The sequence below is a fragment of the Solea senegalensis genome, linkage group LG18 (genome assembly GCF_019176455.1).
Source record: "Solea senegalensis isolate Sse05_10M linkage group LG18, IFAPA_SoseM_1, whole genome shotgun sequence".
Taxonomy (NCBI): domain Eukaryota; kingdom Metazoa; phylum Chordata; class Actinopteri; order Pleuronectiformes; family Soleidae; genus Solea; species Solea senegalensis.
This window is the reverse complement of record NC_058041.1, coordinates 13,181,333-13,201,831: the sequence shown is the minus strand read 5'-3', so window position 1 is coordinate 13,201,831 and position 20,499 is coordinate 13,181,333. Positions and strand designations below refer to the sequence as shown.

Sequence of the window (20,499 nt, the reverse complement as noted above, 5' to 3'; positions counted from 1 at the left end):
CCCCCAAAATGAAATTACAGACAAGAGGCTATCTTAATCTATCATTAATTTATTCAAAAACAAATCTAATAATGCCAATTGTGCTTTGCCTTTGGACAGCAAGAACCAAAAATGACATTTGTTTTAAGGAGCTGGTGACTCTTTTGTTGTTTTCTACACTTCTGCATATGTTTTCTTTTCTTTTAAATTACAACCTAATGTTTTTTTTTGGATTACTTATAGGTTAACATGCACAAAAAACATAACCAAAGAACCTACAGTGCATTAAAAAGGCACCTGCTCTTCAGACACAGGCAAGTTTTCTTTTTAATTCTACAAAATGTATACACATAGTTGTTTTAGGACATTGTTAATGTAGCTTCCATGAGCAGTGAGTCTTCATAAATCCCACAAGCAGTTCATAAAAACTTAATCTTGTTTGTTCTGACTCTACAATATCTCACTGACCACTTGGGGGACAGATGGGATACATTCAAGAGGTAATGTCATCCTACACAAACAGCTACAGCATGAAGCTCTTCAATGTACATTCACACACAAGACTGTAAAAGACAACTCCCAAGTTAAGGAGAGTTCACACTGAAGAGTGGATGATTAAAGGCGACCAGAAGGAGACATGCAGTACAGTACATACAGTGGTTTTGTCCCTCAGCACGGGGACATACAGGTTGAGGGCTCAGAAAAGCTTTAGACGTCACTAAGTTCCCACCGACTTTCAGCACAGACACTACTCTGATCACACGACCACTTAAAGCACATACTATTCTCTTCTTTAACATGCTTATTCATGTAATTTACCAATCCATAAACCCTTGAAAAGTAAACCTTTTGCAATCACGGGTCATTTCATTTGACAAAACTGCATGAAAACATGCAAGGTTTCTTATATTAAATACAACTGGATGTTGACAAAAAATCTTAAATTGTACAGACACATTGTCACCAACTCTTGAAGTAAAAATATTCAATTCAATATTAAATGTATACCATCAGACATCCGAATCATAACAATAATGATAATATCAATAATAATAATAATTCAAATTATTATTATTATTGTTGTTATTATTATCATTATTGTTATGATGTTGTTGTTGTTATTATTGCCTGGACAGACGGAGTGTTGAAATGCAACATTCATACTGTCTTCACATTATCATTGTGCGATCCATATCATGATAACAATACATCACGCCCCCTTTAACCTTTACAAACACAGGCCTTCCTCTTTTCCTCAAAGAACCTGAGTGAGTGCATATGTGAAGTATCACACACACACACACCAGCACTGAGTTGGATAAGAAGCATTTATGCTATCTTGATTTAGAATGAAACCCATAAGACCAGAGTCCAGATGTGTTACTGACCTCTTTTTACAATAAATAAAAGCGTCATGGTACGATGCACTGAGGCTCCACCATCAGGTGAAGATGTTTTCTTTCAACAACCGCAGTTTTAATTCACAGCAAGCCTGACACACTATTTGTGACTTGACCTTTGGGGGAAAAAAAAGAAAGAAAACAGGAATAACTTAAATGATTAGAATCTATTTACAACTACAATTGTTATGTTTTTTGACTAAATGGGTTGAGAAGAAGACATTTCAGTTAAATTAATTTTTAAAAGAAAAACAAGCTTTAGGTAAACCATACACTAAAGGACGATAGTATCATTTGTTTTTACTGCACATTAAGGCAGCAAGTAAACGACTCGAAAAGGAGAAAAAAATAAAATAAAATAAAAAGTTACTTGACAGAACAGTCACATTATCATGCTCTCACTAATGTTAAGTCTCCGAGACTTGACCTACTGTTAACATGGATTACACAGTGGCTTGTGTAGCTCATCTGTCAAACAAAACTTCCATTGCTCTCTCAGCAGCGTTGCTATAAAGGCTTTATACAGTTTAACTACACAGGGAACAGCGGTGGTAATCCCCAAAATCTCTGCTCTCCCTGAAAAGCGTGACCTAAGAGTTTCTGAGCTTGTTGTGTTTGAATGGAAGTGGATGTAATGGCTGGTATTCAGTATTTTAAGCGTGGTTCTATGTAACATTCATTGAGAAACACAGAGATCAAAGTCTTCTGCATCCAAAAGCAAGGAGGAAATGTGGAACTGAATGCACTTGGATATTATTATTGTGAATGCACTTAACTGTAAATGCTCATGGTTATGCAGGACTTTGAACAGGTACATTTTGTGTTTGCCAAGCAAATATTTTTGAGCAGAACAGGTAGGTGTGTTGCTTCTAGTTAGGATCCCTTTAACTGGTAAATGTACAAAACGATTAAACGGTTTGACAGGAGCGGATTTTTTTTTTTTACAGATATTTGATGTCAAATACACTTTGGATATGTGCGTATTTAGCAGGGTTAGCATATAACCCAGGAGTCGGCAAATCTGTATATTTTTTAACTTTCCTGTATTACTGAATGTAACGACACAAAACAAGTATCGGTGTTTAAATACTAACTAACAGACTACATTTCTACATGTTGAGTGCACTGGAGGTAATACAGCAGCATTTTTTTTTCTTTTTCTTTAACTAACAAACAGAGAGGTTTACATGAAAACATACTTGTTGTGGGGTAAGTTCATCGTTAGTTTCTATGGATATTATTAGTCTTGTTGACATAAATAAATTAAATGCAGATTGTTTTGTTTAGGCTGCTGTGAAGGTGATGCTTCATTACTAACGTGTTCCAGTGTATTTTTTGATGGTTTAAAATTTAATCACATTAAAACCTTGTCACATCACTGGCAAAGTTCACAGAGGATGATACCAAGAAGTACCTCTTCAAAATTAACAAGACCGGTGTTTTTATCAGCTGCACAGTTCCACGACAGGGAGTCGTAGACGTACACACAAAAAGGGAAGACTGGCTTCAAGTCTCTTTTACGGCTAACAGCTAACAGTTAGCGGCTTTTGGATGAAGGCACTTCCTGGTAAAGTGTTCCATGGAGTAGCACCTGGGATTGTTTTGAAGTAACCAGTAGAAGCCCTTAAGTAGAAGGAGCCTGGGGTCAGAGCTGGGCTGAAAGGTCACAGCAGCGTGAAGCCGAGGATGTAATGCAGGAGTTTGTTCCGATTGGCCTGAGGTAGAAAGGTACTGCTCAGCTCCAGAGTGGTCACCTTGTTCTCTCGTCTCTCCTTCAAGACCTACAAGGAAAACGACAGAAACAGAGAATGAAACACTCGAACACATGAATATTTACTTCCTGCTTTTCTAACATAACAGAACTTTTTAAACAGTCAAAAAAACACCAACCTTTTGGATGAGTGTTATAAAATAAAATAAATATATGCATAACACACTTACCCCAAGCTCTTTGAATGTCCTCACTGTGTTCTTAACCAGGTAATGCGTTGCACTTTCACCTGAAATTGATGAAAAAAAGAAAATAGGATTACCGGATGAGTCCAATGATAGATTGATTTGATGTCACAAATTTTTACAAACAGAACCTTAAAGGAAATGACATAGATTCCAGTTGGTTTACTGTTTTTTGCATCAAGGTCAGACACATTTTCAGGACAAAGACATCTCAGCTAGCTAGGAAACCAAAGGCAGTAGTGTAGGTGCAGATGAAGCTCGATGAGGGGTTTTATATCATGACAGTGGCTGGCTATCGAGACGCATTTTAAGTTAGCCTAAAATCCTGAACAGAAGACACTTTTTACTCCATATTTTACTCCAGAGTTGTATTTTTTTTCCCACAAGTTCTCAGCCACTATCTTCCAATATATACAATGTGTGAAGAGGAGAATCGCATGTGCTTTGCATGCACTTTAAAACTTTATAGGAAGCAAATACAGTAAAAGTAGACCTTCCATGCATTTTATTTCTTTGGCTGCATACACAGTTCTCCTAATATATCTTTACTGTCCACACTACCCTGGTGAAACTGCAGAAGTTTGCAATCTAGATGATTAGCTTTTAGTTTGAAAACTGAACGGTCAGGTGATGCAAGTTTCCCGGATTATGTCTGAATGCAGATTTGACAATGCTGTCGTCAAACAACTTAAAATAGTACCATAGGTATGTAAGGTGTTATTTTGGTTTTACCATAAGCAGCCACTCCTCTCTCTGTGCGGGTGAGCAGGTATCTGAAGAGCCTTTGGGTGTAGTCAGACTCAGTCATGGGCTGACTCAGACTGTGGACAAAGATAGCAGCTCCGCTGTAGGCCTCCAGTACTGGGCTGAGCAGTCGCTGAAGGAAAATGAAGAAGTCCTGGTGCTCTGCTGAAACGCTGACCTGAGCATATCGAACAGAAAACCAGGGAAAGAAAATGAAAACTGAACGCTGCCACGTAGTCAAGTAGAGTTTGAAAACAGAATCGCAAATCATTTTAAGAAATATCTTAAGGAGACCTTTAGGTATCGATCTCTCTGCTCCTCTCCGAAGTCGCTGTCCTCATCCTCCTCATCGCTTCTCCAGGACAGGGGCTCAGGGAACTTTTGGGACCAAGATTCTTCTGTGGGACTGGGGCTCAGTTCCTCCTGTTCCTCCTGACACACACACACACACACACAAACACATATGAACTGGATCATCCAAAAACAGATTACACATGAGCAATAACAATGATCTGCCGTTTCCCAGACATTCAACTTGAAACAGAAGTCACAGTAGTCGTTGTCAGTTTTTTTGTCCACCGTCGGTGACGTCCGTGTGTGATAACTGACCTCTGCTACGTACAGAACGCCATACTGGATCAGCCGCGTCACTGCATCGTGGAAAACTTGGTAAATGGTCTGGCAGGGCTGTGGAATGGTGAGGGAGTGACACAGAGGAGCATGGGAGAAAACATTTTCATTTACTCCACATTAACATAAATGACAGCAAGCAACATTTTGACAATTATGAAATTCTTAATACAAATACCAACAGGAAAATCTCTGGATGAAAGTTGCCAAGAAGTAAACATCTAAATTTCAGAATATTTTCAGACACAAAACTTATAGTAAAAAGCATTGAAGTGAGACTAAAACAATTCATTAGTTTAGTTTATGGGGCTGCTATAGCTATAATTATTAACCATGTTAATGTTCTGACAACCCTCAATTAAATTCTATCTAATAATTATTTTTGGTATTGAGTATTGGTTATTATTAGTAACAGACAATAGACACAGGACACCTTTACTTTCAGTGGGCTTACTGATGATGAAATGGTTAATAAACCATTCTATGAATCAAAGATAAAGTCCTGGTGAAGACTAAAAGCTGGTCATATTTCATCGTCTTTCAATAATTCATCTGGCAGGTTATGTTTTTATCCCTTCTAATCAGTCAGGCTAATTAATAGGAGTTTACAAAGACTAAGACAGTGAGAAATAAAGTTGGGTCTTACAGGAGCCACCGCCACTTCATTGGTAAGAAAGTAGGAGAGGCTGGCAGCTTTGCGGATGAGTCTCTCCTGACTGAGGAGGCTACATGGACGACCAGACTGGTGATCAGACTCCGATTCCACAACCAGCTCTCGCTGCAGTGACAGGATGCTACAGGCTGGAGACCAACAATGACAAGCATTTAGTTAAAACCTGCAACTGTTAAAGACTGATCATCAGTTAATCATCATCTTTAAAAAACACAAAAAGTATGTATATTTCAGTATGTAGCATGAATGTTTAGGTGACAGGTTTCAGCAAAGCACATATAAATCAATTTAAATGGATGAGGATGGGCTGATTATTTTGTTTTTATTGCTCTCTTTTATTTCAACATTGGATTGTAAATAAATTTGGGACAGTAGTTTATATATTTAATATTGGGTTGGACATACTGTATGTTTTGGAAGGACATTGTATAGTTATTTTTTGGGGCGTAAATATATTTTGAAGACACTTGAGAACGGGGTAGGAGTAGTCTTCTTATTTGATCTTTTTGTTTACATTTTGACAATAAATTCATTCATTTGTTCATACATGTAAGTAAGACAACTGAAGTGTTGCTTTCTTGTGGAGAAGAGGATTTTTCTTTTGAACAGGACAAGCATAGTAACAAAGATCAAACCAGAGAAAACACAGAATAAGAACCAACAACCTGCTGGCTCAACATACCAATGATTGCATCAGAAATGAAGACATGGAAAAGGCCATTGCTGTAGAAGTTGAGCTCAAAAAGTGCTGGCACAGTTTGGCTGGGTGCAATGGTGAACTCTCCATTGCGATTTGCACTGCTGGTCACGTTGACACAGTTTCCCAGGAGGTGGAGTGCACGCATGACCACATCCTCAGAGTTCCCTGAAAAGCCCAAGTCAAAGTCCCTTGAGAGAATCTCCTCCTTCATGTTGAAGAAATCTTCCACCAGCTTTGACAGCACCACCCCCTGGAGCAAAGGAAAAAACAAAAACATATATTACATCTATTTGCCTGCAGAGGGCAGAGGCTCACTACTCATGGGTAAACATGGATGCAGGAAGAGTGAGATCTCTTCCTATGATGCAGGGGTGTGTGACATTTGGATCACCTTGGTGTAGGAGAGGCAGCGTGAAAGGAAGAAAAGACAACGAGACAGAAGGGAAATGAAAGACAGCTTTACTCACCTGTCTATGTCTGTACAGCAGCAGACAGGCCACAATGTTTGTAGACATGATTGCTGATGACTTATTAGCCGCTGTGGAGGAGTCAACGACAGTATCATTAGAAACAAACAGCATACAGATATGATCAAAGGCAAAGATGTTAGATTAATGACACGAAGCGGGGAGAAAATGAGGAAGAAGACATTGTCAAGATTATCAAGAAACTCCAAATTCTAACATATATTTTACATATTTATTAATAGTTAAGAAGTCTTATCAATGTTTTTATTTTATTGGTTTGAAATTCCTCAATTATATTAAACAAAATAATATAAACTAGATTTGTCTCTGGTATATTTATGAATGAGTAGTGTGGATTGTGTGCATGTGTCCAAGGACGGGGTTACTCATGGTCAATTTGAGCATAGTTCAAGCTCAAGGGCGTAAAACACTGTCAAACTCTGGTACTGCATTCCTCCCCTCCCCTGCTTCTCTAGCCTCCCCTTCATCCTATTGGCTAAAAACAACATGCCATCCAGCTGGAGACTCTGTGATTGGTTGAGGGTAAAAAAAAGAAAAGAAAAGCAATAGCTGGGGAGAGACAGTTTCTGTCGTGCTTCCCTGGGGCAAAACACCTACAGTGATGGGAAGTGAATGCACTGATGCTGCTGTGTTGGATTTCAGTTAAAAAGATAAAGCGTGATGGATAGCATGTCATGAGAGTGACGGTCGCTACAGTAAGCAGGTCTCGCTGTGTCACTAAATGAAAAAGAGAAATGAACGGGCTGAACTCCTAAAGCAGGAGCCATGTGATCAACATTCTTTTAAGCAAGGTGGGGTCTCTGACATTAGCATACTTTGGCTTCATGGTGGGTTTTTAATGACTCATGAACTCTGGTAATATATAAAGATTATAGACAATATGGTTTCTTGTCTCAGAGTAATAAAATCACAAGCTGCGTGAATCATGACGGTGGATTTCTTACTGAAGAGAACGTGCTTGGCCAGGTTGTTAATAAGCTGTCGTCTGAATATGTCATCAGGCAGCTCTCTGTTCATCTGCTCGTCCTCCTGCCTCTCCAACAACTGAGCATCAGGCCTATAGAATTAAGATTAAACAGGTCACAGTTAAACTTTCTCAACATTAAGTCTCATTAAGTTTTACTTTGTCACAGCATGCCATTGGTCAGATTTTGTTTGTGACCATGTGACCAACATGTTTGAACACTTCAAAAGAGAAGTGTTCAAACGAGTGTTTGGTCATAAAGACAATGATGTAAAAATTCGTAAAAAACAACATTTAAATATTTTTGAATGAATTACAACCTCCATTAAGGACAGATATGGATTTTTTCAGGCAAAAACCAAAAACAGATTTTAGTAGTAATCTGGATTCAAAAACTGAGGAGCCTTGGTGGAGGGTTTGCATCCAAGTGAATTATACAATATAGGGCATCCAAAAAGCTTGAGCCTTCACTGTGTATCATAGTTTTATGCTGAGGAAAAAATAGCAAACCCTTGCCTTTTAAATAAACACTATTCTAAGTAAAGGACGTAAAAAAAAAATTACAAGTATTTGTCAAATGTCACTAATTTATCATTCACCTCCAGGAGGAGGAGGTTTACTTTTTTTCTAGGCACAGCCACTAAATATCTACATAACATATCATACACATTATTTTGGAAGACAGGTTCCTAGAGTGCAGGTTAACATGCTCAAGGGAAACTTCTCTGAAACCTCTGCAGGAATGAGTGTTCAATATGTGACACCAAATAAAGGGACAACTGCCAGAATATCAGAATAGAGTTTGTAATATGGAGTTCAAAGCATTATCCACAAAAGCAAGTGACAGAGGAGAACAGCTGGGACAACATGATACAGGATAGTAAAACAAAAGTTAGTGCATTGAACTCAAGTGACCTATTTTGATTAACTCTAGTGCTGTGCTCTCAGATGTCACATAACAGACCCAGCTGCAAAGCAGCAGGAGGGAGAAGTCAAGTGTGGACTTGAGGGTTCATGATGTTACAGGTGGGACAGTCAAACTGTTAGTGACTGCACACTCTCAGCTTTCAAGGATATTTCCAGTGTGTCGTCTGTCAGTGTGTGATCACACTTACTGTGCAGAAATAATGGTCGGCATCAAGGTGTGTTCCAGTGACTCGAGTGGAGGAATATGTCGACTTCTCTGGGTGCTCAGGTACTCCTTTTGTGGAAACACAAGGGGTTCATAAATACAAACTAGTCTGTAAACACTGTGATGTTGATTGGCTATGAGTGCTTCTAAAGTAATTGAGTCGATTGATTGAACTGATGATAAAATAATGACAGTGTTTTATCATCCAGACATATGTGTGGCCATGACAGCAGTGGTTCTATTTTCCATCAAAGCTAATGTCGATATACAATCACCTTCAGAGAGAAGGGTTGGTTGAAATCAACCCTCACACAGCCGTTGTTCTTCCTGAGCATCCTGAACACTCCACATGCTATTCCCCACCAACTCTCATTCTTCTTGGGCTTGCCCTGGAGGAATCAAGGATTTCAGTTTAACATTGGTAGTAAAACAGCACATGGCTTATTTGCCATCCACGAACAATAATTTTTTTGCCAGAATTGCTGCAGTGCATAACTTTTAAATACAAATGACTGTCTGCCATATAAAAGCCATTACCAAATGAGTTCACAAAATAAAGGCTACACCGATCAGCTCCACATGGCTCTGAGAGGTTTTTCAGTATAGCATTGTTTGGTTTTTCTGTCGCCTGGCAGCATTCCTGTGCCATGCAAAGGAATGTGTTATGTCACAGATGACAGAAGCAAAGTGGAAGCACGTGTAACAGTTATACTGTGCTAGTAAAGTGAGATGGCAGCAAGAAATACACAGGAAACATTTCAGAGCTGCTTTCTACTGCTACTGGAGTCCTAAAGCTATTGTCCGTGACAGGTTTCTAAAACAATTCTTTAAAAGGCTGTGTAAAAATACTGTATTAGCATTAGTTAGGAGTAGAATTTCAGTATTTTCAGTGTTATGAGGGCAGAACAGGGTGGTGAATAATGGCTGCATTGGTTGCAGTGTAGCCCACATTGCAAGCTTTTCCAGAATACTGCTACACCAAATGTTATTCTAACCCATATTTATGGATAGCTACCCAGTCGTGAAGAGGAGACACAAAGTATGGACTCAGGCTTTAAGTTACAAACTCAAAAGCTTAACATATTATGCACATCTATTGTTTTTTTATGACAAAACTTAAGCACACAATAAGAGACCCCATACAACCACTTACCAGCTGTTCACTATTGTAGTTGCCCTCAATAATGCGGTCGTAGGAGATGCCAACTGGCACCACCTGCACGTCTGGGATTGACCCATTCAACAGTGTGTCTACCACGATGGACAGCATGCCCGCACGTGCTGGAGACAGTTTACCGCTACGAGAGCGTGTACCCTCCAGGTAGACCTCCAAAAACTGCTGCTGACGCAACAGCTCCTCTGTATACTGAGGGTGAGATGAATAGAACAAAGAGGAGTGAACATAGAGGCACTAGATATGAAAAGAGAGACAAATGTGGAGATACTGTGAAAAAAGGTCATAGGATTTGAGAGCCCATCACAAAGTAGAAAACAAGCATGAGCTTTTCTGCTATGAGTTAAAATCAGTGGTGGTCATTTAAAGCCTGATGCAGGCTTGACAATTCAGTACGTACAAAAGAACCCATGTTGTGCAATGGTATCCTCCTGTAGTATGTACACAGCTGTCTCTTTGTGTGTAGCACTTTTAAGAAGAGATGCTTTGTCCTGAAATAGACTCTAGGCTGACGAGAACAGACATCCAGGTTCAGCTTTCACTAGCTCCATGTGGCTCTTTTTATTGCCTGCACTTCAGTTCTAACCGTGGAGGAGTTTGACTAATTACTTCTCTGTGGGTGAGCAACACACGACTGTCAGATTTAAATCTTATCGGTAAAGGAATTGAAGAAGTGCTTCATCCAATTGCCCAAAAGTTTTTACTCTTTTAGGTGGGATGCGGGATAAACTTTTGTGAACACACAAGAAAAAATAATATGTAGGCCATTGCTTCTGACAGCTACTTATGTCTTCAACTGATAACTGTTATCTTACAAGCTCAATACAAACTTATCTTAGCGGGAAAATACACAGACTGCGATGTTTCCCACTAACTCCAGACATATAATGCTCATTTTTATTTATGATAACTGGTGCAACAGAGCAAATCCACTGACTCTCCTAGTCGTTATAAACCACACTTAATGTTATTTGTTCTACAAGCAGCTTACGATATTAATCATTCATTAATCATATGTAGCATTAGTCCTGCTTCAGGTTTTCTCATTAGCCACAACGGTTAAGCCACATTATCCAAACACTAGAGCTGAAAAGAAGCTTGGAACGGCTTAAATGTAAAATACTAAGAGCTACAGCAAGAAAGCAAATGTGGAAAGACAACAGACTAGAGGTGAGAACCGAGGACAAAATAGCTAGACTAACATTATAAAACAAAAGCTTTTAAGACCACCCATCTATCACTCAGGAATAAGAAGATAACAATGCAGAAAAGCATTCTGCCTTTACATAATGGCATTAACTGAATTTAGAACAGATGTGTTTATCAAACCTTTGCTTTAGAAGATTAACAGACCCTTGGGACTTACTGCATGTAAGAGTGATCTGTACAGAATATCCTTCTTCCCATCCCCCGTCTCCTCCATTTTCCTTCTTATGAAGAATCCTCCTAGTTTACGGATCAGAGTGCTGGAAGAGGGACAAAAACAATCAAGTTGCCTTTGCTACACAAACATCCTCATATTTAAACAAACAACAAACATTTGACAGCTACATTTGCAGTAGGTCAGTTTTTGTTTTTATGACATTTCCCTGTGTTCCCCTTTTCTACTTTTTCATGCTCCAAATGTATAACTTTCAGTGCTTCTTTATTTTTCATCTGCAACAGCCTACTCCATCCATCTTGAATGAATTTTGCTATTCTAAAGATGGCTCAGGTTGATATTTGGGGGGCTTTGACATGAGCACCCACGTGCTACAGAAGATTGATACGATACGTCATATCATATCAAGTGTAAAACAGATTGACAACCTGTTGTCAGGCTGCTACAATTCCTTCAACATAAAATCAAGGCTTTATTTGAGCTGACATTGCTTTCTGGTCTTTTCCCCAGGGAATTCCTGTTCCTCTCATATCAAAGTCTATCCAACAGGCCAAGAATTACCATTTATTTTGAGATCAAACTTGACATGTGGTTGCATGGGCGTTTTACCTGAGGATGGGGATGCTCAGGTTGTTTCCAGCTGCGATGTGGGGGGCTTTGATGTTGTGACAGAACAGGATCAAGGTGATGAGCAGGTAGTCAATGTGAGATTTGTGAACAGGAAGGAAGACCATGGGCACATTTTGCTGTAAAGATAAGATACAGACACAATAGTAAAACTGTTTTTCAGTCTATTAATCTAAGCCAAACTCGTGAATGAGTGTAATAAACACAGTCAACAGGAGGTAGGACCATGTAGATAAAAACAGAAAGTTGTGTTATTGTGTTTAGTTTTGAACACTGTGGTTTGCACCGACAAACATAATGACAAGCATGGAAGACTGTTGTGACAGTTTGGTCCATTTGCATGTTACTGACCTCTGTAGCAGCTTTCTTGACCATTTCCAGCTGACCTTTGTGGATCTGGATGCTCCAGAAGAAACCATTAAAGAGCCTCAGGAGGACCCACCCTGTCAGTCTGAACAAAAAGAAGAGTGATGATGCAGAAGAGACAAAACGTACACAAAACAACAGCTGTGATGGTATGAATCAGAGCAATACACAGTTACATTAATTTTACTGCAGTACAACAACTAAAAGAGAGTTTGCTTAATGTGTTACAACATTCTTTTGAACAACTACAAAGCAACGAAAGGAAGGTGGACATGCACCTGATGAAGGCTGGTGAAATGTTGGCAACCATCTCCTGAAGGAAGGCCCTTGCTTTCTGCTTCACTTTACTAACAGCTCTGCGCTCCTGGACAGGCTGGCTGGTTGCAGCATCCAGATCCGTAGCGACCTTCACAATAGCATTTTCCACACTGTTTACAGGAAAAAAGCAAACATGAGGCTTTGTATACCAGACAACAAACAAGTATCATTAAAACCATCCGTGTCTTGTGTTTTCTTATCAGAACATGATATGATCTGGTCTCCTTTTGTTTACTTTATCACCAATGTCATTTCTTAAGTGTTTTTATTTCCCACGTAGCCTAATAATGCTAGCCTTGTTTTATTCTGACGCAGAAGAGAAAAGAGATCCAAGGACAGGATGTGTCTCCTGTCCAAAAATTATGTTTTTAATGAGCCTGACTACACATAATGTGTCTGTTGTCAATGCATTTGTCTGTGCAGTGATAAAAAGAGAAAAAAAAGAGAGTGGAGTGAATGAGTGTTTCAAAGCGCAATTACAAAAAAATGTGATTCATGTTGATACTGTCAAAGGATGTCAGGACGTCTTTAAGATAAGATAAAAAAACAAATGTACAATATAGAAGATACTGACTAATAAGATTATAAAAATAGAACAGACTACACAGTACATACATTAAGTAACCAGAATATATACAGTATGAGGATACATACTGCACATATACAGGATTACACTTGAGGTATTGCACTTATGTGAAAATTACATGTTACATGTGCTGAGAACAGTTGTACAATGCATCTGGAGAGCATACATGAACTACGTTTAGGAATGTGGCCACACGTGTCCCCAAATGGGGTAGTGCATGGGGTAGGCTCTAATAATAATTGATTTTACAGTGATTAGATCACTAGGAATCTGACTGTTCATGTCAGGTGAAAGCAGGGGTTGTAGTCTCATTACGCTTATTCATGTCCTGAATAAAACTTTGGCATCACATCTCATGTTCTGTTGACCCCTACCTGCTATTGTTAAGCACATTGTCCACCACGTTCCTGGTGAAAATGTCCTTGTTGACATCTCTCTCCATTACAAACAGCACATAACTCAAGTTGCGTGCCAACCAGCCCCGTTGTCTGCATGAGCACACATACACAGAAATACAAATAAAGATTACATGGAAACATGGAAAGAACACAGAAGAATACACCCCCAAAAATAGACTGTGGGGAACATACTCTATATCTAGTACATGGTGTTAAATGCTTTCAGGAACAGATATGACTCAGCATCAGATATCCACATCTTAAGACACACCCATCTTTCCCCCTTGTGCAAAAGTGACTTTTGTGTGATATTTGGTTATAAAGACGTCCTGTAATTTGACACATTTTCAAAAACCGGCCCATGCCGACATATCCATTACTTACAGCTTTCACAACCATAACAATGGCCGTGTTAACACAGTGCTGACTGTACGAGACAAAATAAAGACTTACTCTGCCATTTTTCAATAATTATTTATAAATTGGTCACAAAATGTATAAGTCACAAAAACATATTTCTTTCCTTCCAAAAATGTACATAAACTGGAGAGATCATTAGTGTTGTTTAACAACTGCTTACTGAAGTTATTATTCAACGGTAACATTTTATGGAGGGAAAAAAACAAATCGGTTAAATGTAAGAGCCAAACAATTAGTCATCAAAATCTGCATCAGCATCAGCCACAGAAAAATCGATATCAAGCGACCTCTACTCATCCATAAAGGAGTGCAGCCCATTTTGCCTCTGGAGTATCTTTGTTTACATATGAATACAATGAAAAATAAAAATTAAATACACATTTTTGTTCACCTTTGCGGTGGGTACAATTTACAAGTTCTTAAATCCAAAGGGTCACCTTGGATTTAGAAAAACAAACTGTATAGATTCATGTAAGCTAATGTTCATCTAGTCTGGGGTGAAGGCATTATGGTGTTTGAGTTTTGCCTGTTGAGCTCAGTCACTGGATGCATGTGTCCGTTGTCGCTTAACAAAAACTTTAAATTATTCATCCGTCTACTTTTCCATGGTTTCAAAGATCAGTCCTCTTGACTTATCATGCACAGGTTGTTAGGGAAGCCAGTGCCTGTCCCTAATGTATTCACTGTACTACACAGGAGGCGTCTTATTGCCAAGTGTCAGCAAATGTTAGAGCAACATGATTACCTCGTGTGGGTCTCATTGATGTAGATGACGTTGCGTAATCCCAGGGATGGAATACTCGGGTTAAACAGCTTCTCCTGTGACAGAACCAGAAATGAGCACAGTATGAGAGAAAAGACACTTAACGTACCTGTATGTAAGAAATGTATTACATTAAGTCTTAAAATGACTATGATATGATATGATATGAGGGAATCTGTTAAATTGGCTTCACTATATTCACAATTTAAATATTAATTTGCAGCCTGCAAATGCTGTTATGTTGTGTTGTGGGAACACTGTGGAACAGTGTTGCTTCTTGAACATCCATCTTTCTGTACATGTGGGAATAGTTCCTCTTCGAGGAAGAAGAGGAGGGGGAGGAGGGACAATGCTCTCCAATATCTTTTATTTAGATTGCAGGATCTTTTTGAACTCCTTATGAAGTAATAAATTATTACATTAGATTAACATAGACTGGATAATTTTTCATTTGTCTTAGAAGAGTACTTGGCTTTGACATTGTCAGCAAGAGTGACTTGCAACGTATCATAAAGTCAGTTGAGTTTATAGATTGTGGTTAGCTCAACAACTTGTTAATTTGTTGCACAGTAATTCTCGTCAACTCCAGTTATGTAAATACACACTATTTCTTATTTAGAAACCTTTGTCATTGAGCTTCTCCACCATTACTTAATTGTGAATACTAATGCATATACACTTAATGTTGATCCATTTCTTCTAAATCCATTAAAACCCCAATGGAACAAACAATTCCCCAAATGGACTTGACTAGAGTCAGAGCAAATGAATTCACGTTGGGGTTAATTAGTTGTGGTGTAACATTACCCAGCTCTGTGGTGTGCAGGAGTGACAGCAGCGGCCCACAAATGGCCTCTTTCTGTTCAGCAGGCCTTCCTTCCACGTGCTGGCAACACAGCGCAGTACTGAGGGGCTGGTGCTGCGGTCCTTTAAATTAAGCCACACAGGAAAAAGGATTTAAGGTGACGGAATAATACGTCACACATAAAAGGGGCCTGTTCTATGCAGCCCCTATAATCTGACAAGATGTGCTATAAAAGGAGGCCTATTACAAAGATGAATAAATCTGACTCCAGGTCTGTAACTTACCAGGTCCTCATTGGGATGCTTCCAGCGGTTACACCACTGTTCTCCATTGTTGACCTGCAGCAACAAGCCATCTGACGGCTCCATATTCTCTGCAGTCTTTGCTCTCTCTCTCCCACCCTCCAGGGCAAACACCACTAGCTGGCAAGCTGGTCAAGGCACAGGGACTTCACAAAATTAGCAAAAGCAATGTCATCAGAAATGTTTTCAATTCACGATTGGTCATCAAATACAGACAAACTTTTACCAGGATGCAGAAGAGATACAAATGCTGCAGTATAAAGCTTTTCAGACAAACTGATGAAATAAATAAAAAAAACTTTAAAGCAGATAAATACTGTGGAACAGTAGGATGGAAATTCGACTTATAACCCCATATAACCACTGAACTTCAACATCTTCCATTATTTTATACCAGACTATTTTAATCAAGAAACAATCAGTAAGAGAAACTATGTGCATTCAACAAGTAAAAATGTGGTTCCCTCCCACACGATGCATCACCCTTTTAGTATGATGGGTTCATCAAACAACTCTTTGCTCCAGTTAGACTTGATTTTCCAAACGGAGGCTGAATTGTTTTGTTTGTCCCAGGACACTGTGGATATAATATAAAGACTGGTTTACTGTGATTCAAATAAATGACAATGATTAGGGCCAGTTATTATGATTTACGTGACAAGACCGACTACAGTACGTCACTCAAATGGATGGATTGTTTATACTGGATTTACCATTCAAATACATTGGTTTGTTTAAATCACACTTATGAAAATGTCACACCACAAGACAGGAAAGACTTCTTTATTGTCAGAGCCACTAAGTTATCTTAAGACATCCCAGAAGGGACTTACCGACATGGTAGGACTACTCATCCATCAGATGTGCTGTTCATTAACTATTACAACTTTTTGGAGCAACTAAAGGATAACACTGACGGAGTACAAGTCTTGATTGAATGAATTTGAAATTATTTTGATTCAAAATGTCAACATTACATTATGCAGCTCTGAGATAAAACTTATTGAGGGATCTTGGATGACCACACAAAGCCTGGGGCAGTAGGAGATTCTGACTGTAAAGTAATCTTAAGAAAACTCATACAACATAAAACACATAAAGCTCTAAAATGTCACCTCCTTCGTCCATCATGCCATCAAACAAACGCAAATGATTGACTGCTCGCACCAGCACGCAACCTGAGAAATTTTTCTCCGTTTTTGACGAGTCATAAAAACAGCTCATACCTTCGACACAGTATGACAGAAAATTGGATCCCTGGATACCTTGATTTTTCATGACTGCAGTAAACCTTCAAACAAGTTGTCAGCCAATGCCTATCACACAAGAAGTTTAGGGTGATTCACTAAAGCTATTTTGGTCAATACTTTTCATGTAAGCCCTTTAAATGTTGGTGGGAAGTTAAGTGTTAAGGTCTGACTGCAGTGAACCACACACTTCACTACTCACCAATCGCTTAATCAGGAAGTCTTACATGAAATGTATTGACCCAATTAATTGACCAATCTAATTTAGAGCAACGTGAAAACAAAACAATTTAGAATTATAATGGTGAGACACTAAAAAGTCTAAGTTGTATAGTAAGTAAGCAGTTGTATAAGAAGAAAATGTATAAAAATAAAGTACATTTGAAACAACTTTCAAATAGAAATAAAAAAGTTATGTAATATTTCTAACGACATTAAAGACAATTACTTCTGAAGTCAGTTTTATTTTGTTTAATGATACAAAATGATTTGAAAGATTATTTTGCATTCTGAAGATTAAGAAATGAACTGGTCAGGTCATGTGACCTCAAGTGTGACAGTGTGTTAGTAATTGTCTTGATAATCCCTTGTAATGCTGAGGGTGTGCAGCATCTGGGCCCCAAATACCAACAAACACAATACAAAACTCTGACTTTGCTCTTGTCTGCCTGCTGTGCCTCTGTTGCTTTCTGTTTAAATATTAGCAGGTGAACGATGTGGTCACTGCTCTGCAACACACTGGGCTTAGCTTTTCTGTACAGCATTTTAAATGTTTCACTGCTTTTGTAAAGAAGCCATGTGCAGTACTGGTAACTGACCATAATAACCACCAATCCATCTTTGAATGAAGTCCGCCTTTGACATGGGAACTACAGTGTGGACCATTCTGACACATCCTCTGCATCTAAAACATTTATCCTCTAAAGATTGCAAAAAAGTTATATTTCTTAATAAATCCAACTGCATATCTGGACTTTCCAAAATTAGAAGTTGTTTTTGCCTTTGTTGCAGACGTGTCTGAATCACAAACAGAACATTTAAATTGGAATTGAATAATAAAACAATAAATGTGAATATCAAATATTAAGATTAAACTAGCAAAACTACTGAAAATGTGACGAGCATTTATGAGGTTTTGAAGGAACCTGCTCGAGCAAACGTTTTGCACCTTCACTCTATAAATAACAGACTGCATGTCTGAGTCCAATGGCCCACAGAGATAAGGACAAAGTGAAAAGACAGTACAGAGTTCAAATGTATTTAACAGAAAACACTGCAGCCAGAGTCCCTTGTTAGTTCCTAAATAGGTTTGTGAGTCATATTATTAATGATGGCTGTCAGACCAAACTTTGAATGGAATGTGCATCGGTTAAGGTTTGGTGCAGCTCTGTGTTTCTATGAATAATAAGCCGAAGGACGAAAGACATGCAGAGTCTTGGCAAAGAAATGGCCCTGCAGTGAATGAATTCTCTATGAAGCATTGTCTCCTTGTAGTGATGTGGTGCTGGTAGGTGATATGCACACTGATGAGGGAAACTGTGTATTCAAAAGGGTGAATGACCAAGGGAATTCCACTCATGGCCTGATGGAGTCAATTTGGCGGAAGCCAAAAAAAAAAAAGCTGAAGAATAAGGAGCTGTGGGTATTAGGTAACAAAAGAACAAATGACAGCCTTGAAAGAAGTTTAAAGCAAATAAAACGGCTGATTTCCAGTAATAATATAGGACAAGTAAAATTAAATACTCTGTTGATATTGATTCATCAAGCCATAATGATGCTGCCAGCATGACTGCAACTTTTTAGAAATGCACCAATGATGCTTTGAGCACACACAAACCAACACTATTTGCAAGTGTGATTTTACTTATAAAACCAATTACTTTAATAATCTAGTAATTATTTTATTACAGTGAACAAAAAGCAGTGTAATTGTCAGGGGAGGCAGCTCATCTCCAGCCAAAATGTTTTCCTTTCCAATAATGCATTACAGGACTAGGTTAATCCATCTCACACACCACAAGCTGTCTGCAATAAGCAGGTCAAATGGGAGAATTCTCAGTGTGACAGATGGGGGAGCAAATAAAGTCACTGCTGTGCAGTCTCACCACAAAGGCACAGACCAGGCAGTGTGATATCTGGCTTAATTTCCTTCCCATGATCTCCACATGCAGTGAAGTTAGGTTGTTTCTTGTCAACCCATGCCTTGTTCCAAGCACATGGCATGACCTGCTCCCTAGCACAACTCAAAAATGTGTAAATTTTACCTCAAAATAAATATATGACAATGGAATTGTCACTGAAAAATAGGGGGGAAAGTACAGTTTTTACCAGCGTTTTACATTGTTATTATTTTTGAAGTAGGAGGTAACATTTTGGGGCATGTTTTGTTTGTTGCCTTTGATGAAGATCTGGAAATATATTTTTGTTATTTATTTGTTGTTAGGCTATTGTTAACCTTAAAGCTAATAGGATGGCAGTCTTGGCATAGGGTTGCACTCTCTAATTGCTATATCTAGTTGTTATTTATGTCTATTTGTGGTAGAGGTACATTTATGCTTGTTTTAGTAAACAAACTGCATCATCTTCATCTTTCATAAATTCTGATTATTGCTTATTTGTGTAAGTTTACATATTTCCGTTCTCAAAAACGTGACGAATGGTGTTACGTGGACACAACTTTATTTTTTAAATTTAATGATTATTTTTGATGACCTGTTTCATTTAATTCACATTCATTTTAAATTGTATTTGGTTATATATTTTATACATACCAGAGCGGAGTCTATGACTTTGTGTATATCTATGCGTTTGTTTTTCTTTCATCAACCTGACAACAGATGGAAATTACCCTAAGGCGTCTTTAATATGTACCGTTACTATTTTAAAAAAAATAAAAAGACTGACTGGTATAAATACATCGAACTCCCAACACTGCAGCTGCCACCAGACATGAAAAATCAAGCTTAGATCAAATCAAGCACTGTCTCTGTAAAGTTAACCGGTTTAGCCGGTTAACCTTAAATGTGCATTGATTTCCACAAAATTCAGCACTGATGTGATTGAATTATTCCAACTAATATGTGTACACGACCCTGAAGCGTTACTGTCACGTTGCAGTTATTGTTTCAGGACAATACGCGCTCAGCGGCGTCGGTGACAGTTACTTGAACCCTGGTGATGTATTAGCAGTAGCTCGCTAACCGGTGCTGTGGGGAGAAATACATATCTCGCTTACCTTGAATATTGTGTTACGCTGACTCATATCTCAAAAATATACTCGTCGACTAAACCCCAATCTGTAACTGAAGACTTCGGCCGCCTTTGGTCTTCACACGTTGGCTCCACTCTGCTCAGAGAAAGACCGGCTAGGCTTGCGAGGCTCTGCCACATAAAGCTGCATGACTAGAGGACGGACCGCCGTTGTTTTTAGGACAGTGGCCAATGAT

General features: G+C 38.7%; 1 protein-coding gene across 2 annotated transcripts; it reads right to left on the bottom strand.

Moving 5' to 3' along the window:
* Window positions 1-29: 29 nt before the first annotated feature.
* Window positions 30-20,475, bottom strand: gpam (glycerol-3-phosphate acyltransferase, mitochondrial). Of its 2 annotated transcripts, none has more exons than XM_044013543.1 (21): window positions 20,289-20,475; window positions 15,789-15,952; window positions 15,507-15,626; window positions 14,682-14,755; window positions 13,493-13,606; window positions 12,493-12,642; window positions 12,200-12,299; window positions 11,831-11,967; window positions 11,207-11,306; window positions 9,820-10,032; window positions 8,942-9,055; window positions 8,650-8,735; window positions 7,515-7,627; window positions 6,550-6,620; window positions 6,065-6,332; window positions 5,356-5,510; window positions 4,689-4,766; window positions 4,374-4,511; window positions 4,068-4,257; window positions 3,321-3,379; window positions 30-3,160 (listed from the first exon to the last, which is right to left on the bottom strand). In XM_044013543.1, the coding sequence occupies exons 2-21, from the start codon at window positions 15,870-15,872 to the stop codon at window positions 3,044-3,046; spliced, it is 2,481 nt and encodes an 826-aa protein (XP_043869478.1). In that variant the 5' UTR covers window positions 15,873-15,952; window positions 20,289-20,475; the 3' UTR covers window positions 30-3,043. The 2 variants fall into 2 exon arrangements, with proteins under 2 accessions (XP_043869478.1, XP_043869477.1); XM_044013542.1 differs by having other exon boundaries at window positions 15,789-15,934.
* Between the last annotated feature and the right edge of the window lie 24 nt (window positions 20,476-20,499).